This window comes from Mobula hypostoma, chromosome 5 (genome assembly GCF_963921235.1).
Source record: "Mobula hypostoma chromosome 5, sMobHyp1.1, whole genome shotgun sequence".
In the NCBI taxonomy this organism is placed as follows: Eukaryota; Metazoa; Chordata; class Chondrichthyes; order Myliobatiformes; family Myliobatidae; genus Mobula; species Mobula hypostoma.
Window position 1 is genome coordinate 170,426,254 of NC_086101.1, and position 12,961 is coordinate 170,439,214.

The window sequence follows — 12,961 nt, forward strand, 5'->3', positions numbered from 1 at the left end:
GCACTAACTGATGCACCAAAAACTGGAGGTATGGCAATACGTGCACTCGCTATTTCCCACCCACCAAAGCCAAACATCAACAAGATAACAATGCTGAATTTCAAGAAATCAGGATGGAACAACAGCAGCTAAATATGTGCAGTGCATTGGTAGGTAGAAATGGAACAATTTGTGCTTATAATTTAATTAGCTTTACAAATACCTATGAAGATGCAGATTATATTTCTACTTTGACAAGCTAAGTCAACAATGTGCAAACATTCGGTAGCCAAATACCTGATACAAAATGATACGAGTCATCTTGAATGTGCTGTCCTTTTGATTTCTTCACATCTGGGCTATCACAGGTCAAAATGGTCAAGCCATCAAAGAATCTGAAATATTATAGTATGTTGATCATGCAGATTTGTAAACTCTGCTATTAAATTTAGTCTATCACTATCTAACATTTTACATGTTGCATAAGCCAAGGGCAAATTTAAAAAGGAACATTTAAAATTTAACCACTTTTTAAGATAATCAAAATCACTCCACCAGATTAATAAATATTAGTACATTCATAGAATCTTGGTTTTTCCTTCTACTATTACAAAAACCCACAATTATATGAAAAAAATAATCAACAATGCAAATTGTAAGTTTCTATTATGGGAAAATATATTTTCCAAAATTAAAAAATAGACAAGATCTAAATGATGATAAAATGTATCAATGTATACTATCTCACTATTTCACTCTTTTTGCACTACTTAATTTTTTATATTTCCTGTTGTAACTTACTAGTATTTTAATATATTGCACTGTACTGCTGCAGAACAAATTTCATGACATATGTCAGTAATAATAAACCTGCTTCTGATAAAATATAATATTTTTAAACAAAAGTAATTTAAAAGTAGCATCATTGAATGTGCATCAAAACAAATATAAAGAAGTCAATGAAATTTTGTAAGACAAGAAGCTAGGACAGAGTTTGAAGTCTGAAGTCGAATTAGTTTTAATATTTTATTAAAATTCCATTATGATAAAATTGCTTCATGATGGGAATATATAAAGAATAATTATAGTAAAACATAGAATTTTTATTAAAATGATACTATACCTTCTGGAATCCCAAAGCTGCTTACATACAAGACTTGCTGCAGTTAAACATACAAAGAGAGCAGCAATCATGCACACATCCAACAACTAGAATGACTATTTTAGTCCTAGACAAGAGTAAATGACTAGCCAGTGTGTCAAAAGAACCCCTATTTATTTCTTATAAAATTCCTAGTTTCTAACCAAATAAAACAAATATTCAGAACCAAACTCAAAAAGAATTCAATCATCAATATATTCATGTTCAAAGGTAACAAGTAATCACAAGATATGATACATATTATGAAGTTTCCTCACCACTTTCTTTCTAAAGCAGTACTGAAATTTATAAATGTTTTACCTAACATTGCTGACTAGAGAGCTCAGAAAATATAGCTCCTCTTTAGAAGCATGATCTTGAGGCTTGGGAGTAAACTGATTGTCTTCAGCAACTCGAAACGAAGTGTTCTTTCCCAGCTTGGATGATCCATAGAGTCGAAAGTTTCTGTTCCTTGTGTACACACCTTAAAAAAAACAAGTCGTATTGCATTTACTGCGAAAAAAAATTAACAACTAAGATAGAGATGGGGGGAGAAATTAGTCTTTAGTTATTGACTTCAAAATGGTAGTGATCATCCACTAGCTGTACTTGTCGATTAAATCTAATAATCAACAATCTTACAACTACACTTATGATGAATGACAAAATTCACCCCATATTCTTAATTTGAGTAACAAGCCACCATTAAATTGTTGTTCAAAGTGTGTAAAATGCAATCATATTTACAAATATAACAAGTGTCTCCCTCTCCCAATTTTTTGTTGCACATGCTATGTTTCTGAAATTTACTGTTTTGAGTATTTACCATTTTCAGTATTAAAGTGACATCTGTAGTCTAGAGGCTCATTAACTTTCTGCTCAATTACTGCCAGGAAAAGCACAATCTATCTCCAAGTTCAACAGTGAAATGACAAAAGCTAGCAAGCTAACTGAACAATACAATTCTCATACAAACAGAATCCTCTTATTTGCATATGCAGTTCAAAATGAGGGGAAAAATAACTTACCAAGATCCACAAAGAGTTGATCAGTTCCATTTTTATCTTTAATAATCAAAAATGATAAATCTGGATCCAAAGTTCTCTCCTCTGATTTTTCCCACAACGCACACTTAATCCTTTTTGAGGAAAGGTTCTCAGAAACGATTGCATTAAAGTGCTTTCTCTTTTCTGGAGTGACAGGCACAAGTGTGCTGGATGGCAGCAAAGCATCACCACCAGTTCTTGGAGCTTCTCGGTCAATTTCCCTCTGTCTTTTTTCTAATATTTCAATGGCAGGTCGCATTATCGTTCTTATCAAGTTTCCTGGAATAAGAAACAAATAAATGGTATATTCTTGTATGATCTCCTATAAAATAATTTGTTAGATCTGATAATTTGAGCTTACTTCTCAAAATAACATTTGGAAATTGTTTTGAACATCCAAATCTCTTCCATAGGCCACTCCTCCCCCCGGCTCTCCTCTGCCAACCATCCCACACCCCTCCCGTGACACTCCATCCTCGCCATTCCCAACATCCTTTGTTCCTGCCAGGTTACAAACTTGCTGTCTCCTCCATGTTGATAAATACAGTACTGTGCAAAAGTCTTAGGCACCCTAGCTATATACTGTATATGTGCCCAAGACTTCTGTACCGTAATATATGAAAGTTTATATACATTACCACTTTTTAGGATCATTTCAATCACTGGACCAAATAAATACTAGTCAGTGTATTCAAAGCATCTTGGCTTTCTTGTTTTTAATTTCTATTACTAAAAAAAACCCATAATTATATAAAGAAATAAATCCATTGTACAAATATCTATCATGGGAATACATCTTTTTCCAAACATAAAAATAGACAAGATCAAAAAGAAAGGGGATCATAAAGTGCAAAATATAAAAATATTTTGTTTAACAAAACTACTTCGAAAGAAGGATTAGTGAATGCTAATACAAATTGAAATGGGTCAACAGTAACTTGGTGAGATGAGAAATTTGAACAGAGTCTGAACAGATTGGCTACAGCCAGTTTAGAGACCAGAGAAACATGTGTGTCGTATAGCAGGAAATCAAGCAACTAAAGCGTTCCGCATTGGTAAGTTTCTTGATGGTTGTCCAGTTGGAACCACGGAGGTCTCTTAAAACTGTTAGAAGAGTCAATTGCAGCCAAGGAGACAGAATGTCTGGCCCAGATGACATATATGCCTTTTCAATGTTTGGAATATAAATGCAAATGTATACAGGCAAAAAAAATCTGCCACATTATTTTTAAAATATGAAAACCATAAAAATTATGCATGAAATCCCAGATCAGCAGTGCACTTCTAGTTGCACGTGCATGTGGTTTTTGCAAATTTTAAGTAATATTACAGCATATCAGTACTTAGATGAGGAACTTTATAATGAAGTATAGGTGCCTCCTGGATTGTTTCATGGGCATAAAGTAACAGCTCAGGGCTCCATGTTAATAGATACATGGAGAAATCTTAGAGTAGGTTAAAAGGTTGGTAGAACATTGTGCGCTGTAATGTTCCATATTCTGTTAAATGGCCAAAGATTCATCAATTTTCTGTGTAATTAGTGAATCAGGAAAATCAAAAATACCCAAATTTTTAAGAAGTGAGTCAGTTTAAGAAAAAGTGGTTACTTAATTAAGTCAAGTCTGGGACTTCCGCAAAGGCAATGTCAAAAGCAGAAGTCCGAAATTTGCAAACAGATGCAGAACACCTAAGAGGAAATAAAAAATAGGATTCTGCACAGGTCAATTGGCTCTTTAAGCCTGATTCACCTTTCAAGATCTTCTACCTAGGGACCATTTTCTTACACTACACCTCCATTCAGAAACCTATCGACCACTGTTTTGAACGAACACAAATTACTGAGCCTCACAGCTCTCCAAAAGAGAGAATTCCAAAGATTTCTCACTCTTTTATAAAGAAATTCCTCATCTTCATTCTAAATAACTGGAGGGCTCGTCTATGGAAACTACATGGGTGGAACTGAGGAAAAAGAAAGGGGTCACCATATTAATGAGATTATATTATAGATCCACCCAATAGTTAGCAAAATTTAGAGAAGCAAATTTGAAGAGTGATGGCAGACAGTTGCAAGAAAAAATAAGGTTGTGATTGTAGGACAACTGCGTTGCTCCAAAGAGCACTAAATGAGGTCATTCTTACTCTTGGCCATTAGGCTCGATAATGAGTCAACCTATAGCCAGGGGAAGTGATGACTCCCTCCTGTTAACTTATTTTTTATTCTTTCTCACTTCCCTTCCAATATTTGTATATTTGTGCACTTGTAATGCTATTGTGACACAGTAATTTCCTTTGGAATCAATAAAGTATCTATCTATCTCGGTGAGTTAACTTTCAACAGATTGACTAGGACTCCCATACTGTATAAAAGTCTGGATGGGATAGATTTGTCAAACGTCTTCAGGAAACTTTCCTTAATCAATATATAGAGGTGTCAACTAGAGAAAGAGTGCGATACTGGATCTCCTATTAGGGAACGAGACAGGGCAGGTGACAGAAGTGTGTGTAGGTGAACATGTTGGATCTAGTGACCCTAATTCCATAAGTTTCAAGACTTATTTCAATGTATGTTTCAATGTACATGTGGCATATTAAGCTAATCTTTATAATTATGGAGAAGGATAGGACTGGTCCTCAGGTTGGAATCCTAACTTGGAGAAAAGTCAGTTTTGATGGCATCAGAAGGATCTGGCAGGTGTAAATGGGGACAGGTTGTTTCTGGCAAAGGGATGCTTGTCAGTGGGAGGCCCTCAAAAGTGAAATATTATTAGTACACAGCTTGCATGCTCCTGTTAGAATAAAAGGCAAGGCTAACAGGTTTACAGAATCCTAATTTTCGAGGCCCAGATTAAGAAGGAGGTGCACAGTATAGGCAAAAAGGAACAAATGAGGTGCCTACGGAGTATAAGAAATTCAAGAGAACACTTAAGAGGGAAACCAGGGAGGCTAAAGGGTATGAGATGATTTAGCAAATAGTGTGAAGGAGAATCCGAAGGGCTTCTACAGATATATTAAGAGCAAAAGGATAGGAAGGGACAACATTGGTCCACTTGAGAATTAGCGTGGTCATCTATACAAAAACTTCTACTCATTCAAATTTTAAAAATGCTCTTATTTATCAAAAAAGCTGAAGCAGGTTTGTCAAACTGACTAGAATTTTTAAATATTGCAAAAACCGTATAGATTAGCTACTTGAATCATAATCCTTAGATTCATATGCTGGATACAATTTGGCTGATAAACACTTATGCTGACAGGCAATAGCACAGTTTGGGATTTGTGATAATATCAAACCTTGTCAATGACTGTTAAAGGAAACATGATCAGAGACTTACCAACATGTATATTGTTCCGAAAGGCCACATGAGGAAGATGAAATACTAGATGGCGGCTAAATTTTTCATGAGTGCTGGAGTCCAAGTTCAAAACATCTTTCACTGAACAAGGTATGTTGTACATTTCTCCCAATTTTTGACAAACATACTAAATTAGAGGACATTAAAGAAAAATATTTTCAACAGCTGATTGCCTTGCCAAAAAGACTGTAAGCACGCACAATTTTGCATGATTTAAATAGTGCTATTAAATTAAATTTACACATGGAAGACCAACTGTGTAACTTTAAGTCAACACAAATGTCTGGAGGGAAATAGGGAACATATTTTGTCCAAGTAGCTTGAAAACAACTTATTACCAGCACTTTCAATAACCAGAATCCACGCTAGCTGGCTAGTAGGCAACTAGAGAAGACATTGGTGGAATGGTAATGGTGAGATCATGAATAGTGTTATCTTGAGATATAACAAATATCCGATCCAAGAAACCACCGTCTCTAACTGCAGAGGGGTGTGAGCAATCATACAAACCCGTCGGATGACAGGATAGATTTTCAGAGTACTGTGGTAACTTTAAAGCTCCTTTGGGGCCCACAGCCATGATATAGCAGGATCAGCACTGTAGTATAGTGGTTAATGCTATACTTTTACAGTACCAGTGACCCAGGTAAGGAGTTTGTACATTCTCCCCATGACAACACGGTGTTCCCCGGGCGCTCTGATTTCCTCTCACATTCCAAAGATATACGGGTTAGTAGGCTAATTGGTCACATGGGTGTAATTGAGCAGTTTGGGCTCATTAGGCCAGAAGTGCCTGTTACTGTGCTGTATTTCTAAGTAAAAATAAAATAAAACTACATCCACGGCACGGAGGCACAACTAATTGAACAGCTGCTTCACAGCTCCAGTGACTGGTACAGTTCTGTCTTCTGGTGCAGTCTGAAGGAAGCTGGCAAGTTCTCGATATGACGATGGGGTTATCGTTCAAGTGCTCTGGTTTCCTCACACATTCAAAGATGTGCATGTTCGCTGGCCACATTAATTTTAATTAAAAAAATTAATGTTAATTGGCCCCAGCTGATAGATCCTTGTATGAAGGGGTGTGGTAGAAAACCGAGAAGCTGAAGGAATTCTGCTAAGAGGTGGAATTACATCTTTAGAAAGAGGTGACACATGGTCAGAGAATGTTGAATCTTTGTGGGTAGAGTTAAGAAACTGCAAGGGTAAAAACCATTATGAGAATTATATATAGGCCTCCAAACAGTAGCCAAGATGTGAGGTTGAGATTGCAAAGGGAGCTGGAAAAGGCAAGTAATAAGGGCAAAAAAGTGACAGATGGAATCGTGTTGGAAAATGTATGATAATGCATTTTAGTAAAATGAACAATAGTGCAGACTATTATCTAAATGGGGAGAAGGTTCAAATATCAGAGGTGCAGAGCAGCTTAGTAGTCCTCGTGCAAGACTTCCGGAAGGTTAATTCACAGGTTGAGTCTGTGGTAAAGAAGGCAAATGCAATGTTGGCATTTATTTCAAGGGGAATAGAATATAAAAGCAAGGAGATAATGCTGAGCCTTTATGAAACACTAGTCAAGCTGCACTTGGAGTATTGTCAACAGTTTTGGGCCCCTTATCTCAGAAAGGATGTATTGTCATTGGAGAGAGTCGAGAGGAGGTTCACAAAGATGATTTCGGGAATGAAGGAGTTAACATATGAGGCGTGTCTGGTCACTTTGGGCCTGTACTCGCTGGAATTTAGAATAATGCGTGGGGAATCCCAATGAAATCTACCGGATGTTGAAAGGACTAGATAAGGTGGATGTGGAGAGGATGTTTCCTATGGTGGGGGTATCTAGAACTAGACAGCACAGCCTCAAAATTGAGAAGCGACCTTTTAAAACAGAAGCAAGGAATGCTGCCACAGATTGCAGTGGAGGCCAAGGCCGTGGGTATATTTAAGGCCGGAGTTGATTGTTTTCTGATCGGTCAGGGCATCAAAGGATATGGTGAAAAGGCAGGTGTATGGGTGTTGAGTGGGACCTGGGATCAGCCATGATGGAATGGCGAGTAACTCGTTGGGCTGAATGGCCTAATTCTGCTCCACTGTTTTATGGTCTAATCTGGGGAATATAAAGTGCACTTGGAACCTGACCAACTTTCCGAGCTGGCTGCAGCTTGACCTTCCTTATTTTGTCTACCAATACAGCAATCAAGCCTACAACTTTCTTAGCTTTTATGGTCAATTAAAGCAGAAGACTAAAAGATACAGCACAGGGGTAGGCAACCTTAAGCACGAATGATTTTCTAGCATGCGTTATTCATTAATTTGAGGCAAAACAGAACTAGATGTATTTAAATAGATAATTCCCATATTTCAAGTTTTATAAATGGCATTTATCTGGCCCACCGTCCGCTCAATATGCGATCCGGCCCACAGAGGCAAAAAGGTTGCCGATCCCTGATATAGCAGTTTCAAATCACATTCTACAATAGAACTTCTTAGAAGTTATATCACCAGTTAGGTTGGCACACATATTGCCTGGGTTAAAGACCAAACTTTGAAAACAGGAACAGAAGTGGAAGGAGGGCTTATAAATAAGTCAACAACATGAAACAGACTGCCAACCACTTCAGTAAAGACAAAACTCTGGAATCACCCTAGTCACAGTAAGGTGCGAAAATGGGGGAAATGAAGACCTTTTCTGGGCAAACTAAAGACCTTTCTCATTTACAACTATTCAGTATGAGCACATGAATAAATCCAAATAGGGAATAATGCAGAAAAATAGAAACGGATGTCTATCATATCTTATCAGCCCTCCAAGAACACAGAAGAATTTCAAAACACATTTGATTTATAAAGTCTTAACTCTGACCCATCCAAACTGATTTTATAATGCAGAATAATCTTGAACCATAATTATTTGAACTTAAAATTTAAGGACATGGAGTAGTATATATTTACCTAAAATGCAGTGGATTTTTTAAAATCACAAATATAGAAATTAAAAGTGCAATTGGACCTGTAATCAAGGAAGTCCTTTCCTAACTATATTCAACTTCTCTGTACTAGCAAACTACATCACACCGTCCCAGAATCTACTGTAAACTCCACTGCCCGGCTTAGTGTAAGTTCCGCATCAGCTAAAAACACAGTACCAGCATCCACAGGAACCAGTCTCTGTGCTGGCCACTGGGTTGTCTGTTATTCGGTTCTAGAGAAGTTAAACACTGGTTATTTTTGGCCTCTGAATCCCCATCATATATAGCAGTCCTCTCTAGTGCTTTCTTGGATTAAATCAGGCTGCTTGTAATTGTGATACGTGATTTAAACCTAAACCAAACTATTAACGTCTATATCCGTTCAAACACAAGGACCTCCTATTCTCACATTTGTTACGTTGCCCACTTCTGTCCTGTTGTAAAAGCATCGGCTGCTGAAACCCTGTGTCAGATTTTGACAGCTCCAGGCTCCAATGTTTTAATGAACTATCAGCCCCCCACATATGTTTGCTCATCCAAAAGAAATCTTATTTATTACCCTAAACTGTACGACTGTCGTTATCCATTGCCCATGCTTTGTAAAACTGCATTACCTTCCAAATCATCAAGCACTAAACTCGCAATTTCCGTTGTAGTCATATAGTCATAGAACACTGTAGCATAGAAACAGTTCCTCTGATCCATCTAGTCCTTGCCAAACTATCATTCTTCCTAGTCCCATCAACCTATACCTGGACCATAGCCCTCCATACCCTTCCCCTCCATGTACCTATTCAAATGTCTCTTAGTTGCTGAAATCAAACCTGCATCCACCACTTCTGACGGCAGCTCGTTTCACACTCGCGCCACCCTCTGAGCTTCTGATGTGCTGTTCTCCATGTGTCCTCAAAGTTTCCGATTTATTGCAGCCCAAAACATGGGAAGAATAGGCCACAGGGAAAATATAGTTGAGGAATGGGATGCTTTTGAGTCAGCACAATGTTATGAGCTGAAAATACCTCCTGAATCTTCTCTGCTTCTGAATTCTTGATTAACTCTCTGCCTCCTCTAATACCTTACCTCAAGTGATCTTCTCAACATCCCCTTGACTCTATGATAGTTTTCCCCTGAACATATTCAGAAAACGCTTAACTCTCGAGGGTGATGTGCTCTAGAAACAGTCACTAATCATGTAAAAACTCATTAACCAAAGAAGTGATAGTATCGAGCTTTCTCAGACTACAAACACCATGGGTTGTGGATGGTAGTAGAGAAATACTGGACTGGTGAGCATCACTGTAATTTCACAAAACTATGAAGGTTAAATATTTGAAATTAATGCTTACCATGCAGTGTAATTAAGTAGCCTGACAGCTGTATTTATATAATGTTTATAACATAGAAGACCGGCTGGTAGTGGCATCTGCACCAGACTTCAAGGCAAATGGTTCTGGGGTTCAATTCCGGCCAGCTCCTTGCTCACTTTCCACCTATGCTGGGTTGAGCATTGAGCTAGCAACTTGGCTTCGTGAAAAAAACAGACAAATGCTAAAGAAACAGCAAGGTTACTGCCCGATGTGCCACAAGGCGCCGAGAGGGACAACAAAACAACATAAAACAGGTTTTTTAAATCTAGTTAAAATGATATTAAATAAATTGAGTGTTTCATGATAAAAATCAAGATCAAAAGAAAAATGGAAGTAACATCAACACCTGGATTAGTTTTGCCACCATTTGCCTCCCGTCACGTTCTGGATTTGTTTGTTTACTAAATTCCAAATCAAAATATAAATGGCAGACAGCTCCTTCTGGAATCACTTCATAGCAGTGCATTAACGACTTCCGATAATTCCTGAAAAACAACCAAGGAATATTGGAAACAAAGTATTCTAGATCTGTACTGAATGCAAAACCAGCTTAAGTTTAAATTGCATCTGTCAATCTCAGGAGGAGGATGTTAGAGACCCTACTGCATGAGGATTATAGCTTTACCTAAAATTCAGTAGAAACCTTAGATTTCAGATTACAATAAAACTCAAAAATCTGATACCCAATTGTTTGGAAATCCTAGTCTTTCAGCAACTGGGTCACTGAATAATCTAGAATATAGAACAAGGGTCAGATGTGCTGCATGGGGCTGGGGTAGGAGTAAATATCAGCTATTCTTAATTTTTAATGCATAAATATTTTCAAATGCTTAGGGAACATGATTAAAAGCATTACTTATTCATCTTTATTATTCCCTTTCTCTGGTATTTAATTCCTATCCTATTACACAAAGCTTTTTGTTATTCAGGATTTTAATACCTGAAGCAAATTGTCTAGAGTATTGGGTAAACTGAATAATGTACTGGAACTCCTATAATGCACAAAGATCTCCTTCCTAACACATCGTATACAAAGCCAAACAAAGTAGACTCACTAATAGACCTATTAATGCTGAAAGAAAGAGCAATGAAAAAAAACGAGTAACATCTAGGCAATGATGATCATGTGATCATAAGATAATGAATAATAATTAAGGAGCATATATTCCTGTCAAAGACTATGGATGAAGATGAACTTGGCTATTCAGATACATTCCTAGCTCTATACTTCATAAACAGATCATCCAAAAATTATTAGACATTTAGACATACTTAAAATTAAGATAAATAAATATTTGACCGCTATTTGAGGAATGGAAGATTATGCAGAACTGGCACAGAGGGGGAAGTTGAGACTACCATAGAAGAGCCATAGTCATATTGAATGGTGGGGTGGGTTTGAGGAACCTGTTGACCTATTCCTGCCCTTACTTTCTTGTGTTCTTGTTCTTGTATTGCCTTAGCATGAAATATTGCAAAGCAGATCAAAGCTGTATGATATATCAAAATAGGAGAAAAGAAACTGAAGATACCATTATCCTGACAAAAGAGTTTCTCCTCTTCCTCTTTGGGACTTCTCTACCCTGGAAAGTACTTGAAACACACTCTATTGGGCCTTATTAACATGATAAAGTCACTTACCGGTAATAAAACCACAGCTCAGTGTATGTTGTAACAAGATAAATACGCTGTCCAAGCCGAGGGTCTTTCTTATTTTCATCCTCCAAAGCAAAAACGTGGACATCCTTCAATGAAGAAAGATTACATCTCATCTTTGTGATATTTCCTGAAGGCTTATTATGCTTTGGGTACAATTACATGAATTATATTTTGGAAATCTATTGCCTGGTTATCAGTTCTTATTTCTCTTTCCGAAGTATTTAGTTCTATCTCAAAATTCAATTATTTCAATGCTGCTTCCTCTACCCCCACCCTATTTTATGCAAATGAAAATTGACTTTATGTGGAGTAAGACACAATAATAACATTTTCCTGCCGACTGTTTAGATGCTGTCTGACCTCCTGAGTTCCTCCATCATTTTGTTTGCACTGCTCTGGATTTACAGCATCTGCAGAAACTCGTGTTCACATTTTCCAAGTAGTTTCTCATCAGTGTGGGAAATAAAACAGAATGATTCCTCTTTGTGCCACTGATGTAATTTCCACGTGAGTCACGCAGGGGATGATGTCATTCCCCATTTTGTATTCTTTTCACTGCACCTGGAGCAACTGCTGAGACCGGCTGACAAGGACATTCACATCTTGGTTCACCTTCCCTTTTCCCAATCTATGACCAATCAGATAAAGTTTTAGAACCAGAATGTTTAACTTTGTATTGGTTTACATTAATCAGCACGTGCCATGCATTTACCCACTCAGCCAGCTTGTCTAAATTACACTGAAACTTCCTGTACGAGGACTCCCAAGTCCCGTTGCATCTCAGAATTTTAAATTCTGTCCCTATTTAAATAATAGTCTGCCCGTTTATTTCTTCTGCCAAAGTGCATAACCATACATTTTCCAACACTGTATTTCATTTGCCACTTCTTTGCCCATTCTTCCAACCTATCCAAGTCTCTCTGCAGACTCTCCTTCTCCTCAGCACTACCGGCCCCTCCACCTATCTTCGTATCGTCAGCAAACTTAGCCACAAGGCCATCTATTCCATAATCCAAATCGTTGATGTACAATGTAAAAAGGAGCGGCCCCAACACGGACCCCTGTGGAACACCACTGGTAACCGACAGCCGACCAGAATAGGATCCATTTATTCCCACTCTCTGTTTCCTGCCAATCAGCCAACGCTCTATCCATGTATGTAACTTTCCCGTAATTCCACAGGCTCTTAACCTTGTTAAGTAGCCTCATGTGTGGCACCTTGTCAAAGGCCTTCTGAAAATCCAAATATACAACATCCACTGCATCTCCCTTGTCTAACCTACTTGTAATTTCCTCAAAAAATTGTAATAGGTTTGTCAGGCAGGATTTTCCTTTAAGGAATCCACGCTGAGTTCTGCCTATCTTGTCATCTGCCTCCAGGTACTCTGTAACCTCATCCTTGACAATCGACTCCAACAACTTCCCAACCACCGATGTCAAGCTAACAGGTCTATAA

The 12,961-nt window shown here is 37.7% G+C and overlaps 1 protein-coding gene across 4 annotated transcripts in view; it reads right to left on the reverse strand.

Moving 5' to 3' along the window:
* The window catches only part of primpol (primase and polymerase (DNA-directed)), a 35,213-nt gene that overhangs the window by 9,906 nt on the left and 12,346 nt on the right, over positions 1-12,961 (reverse strand). For 3 of the 4 annotated variants that reach the window (XM_063049401.1, XM_063049400.1, XM_063049402.1), the window contains 6 exons: positions 11,488-11,591; positions 10,193-10,331; positions 5,499-5,646; positions 2,149-2,445; positions 1,442-1,604; positions 277-374 (listed from right to left, as the gene is read on the reverse strand). In XM_063049401.1, coding sequence (XP_062905471.1) covers positions 277-374; positions 1,442-1,604; positions 2,149-2,445; positions 5,499-5,646; positions 10,193-10,331; positions 11,488-11,591 — 949 coding nt within the window. Of the gene's footprint in view, positions 1-276; positions 375-1,441; positions 1,605-2,148; positions 2,446-5,498; positions 5,647-10,192; positions 10,332-11,487; positions 11,592-11,865; positions 11,916-12,961 lie in introns of those variants that run through there. The other variant, XM_063049404.1, reaches the window with a different exon arrangement.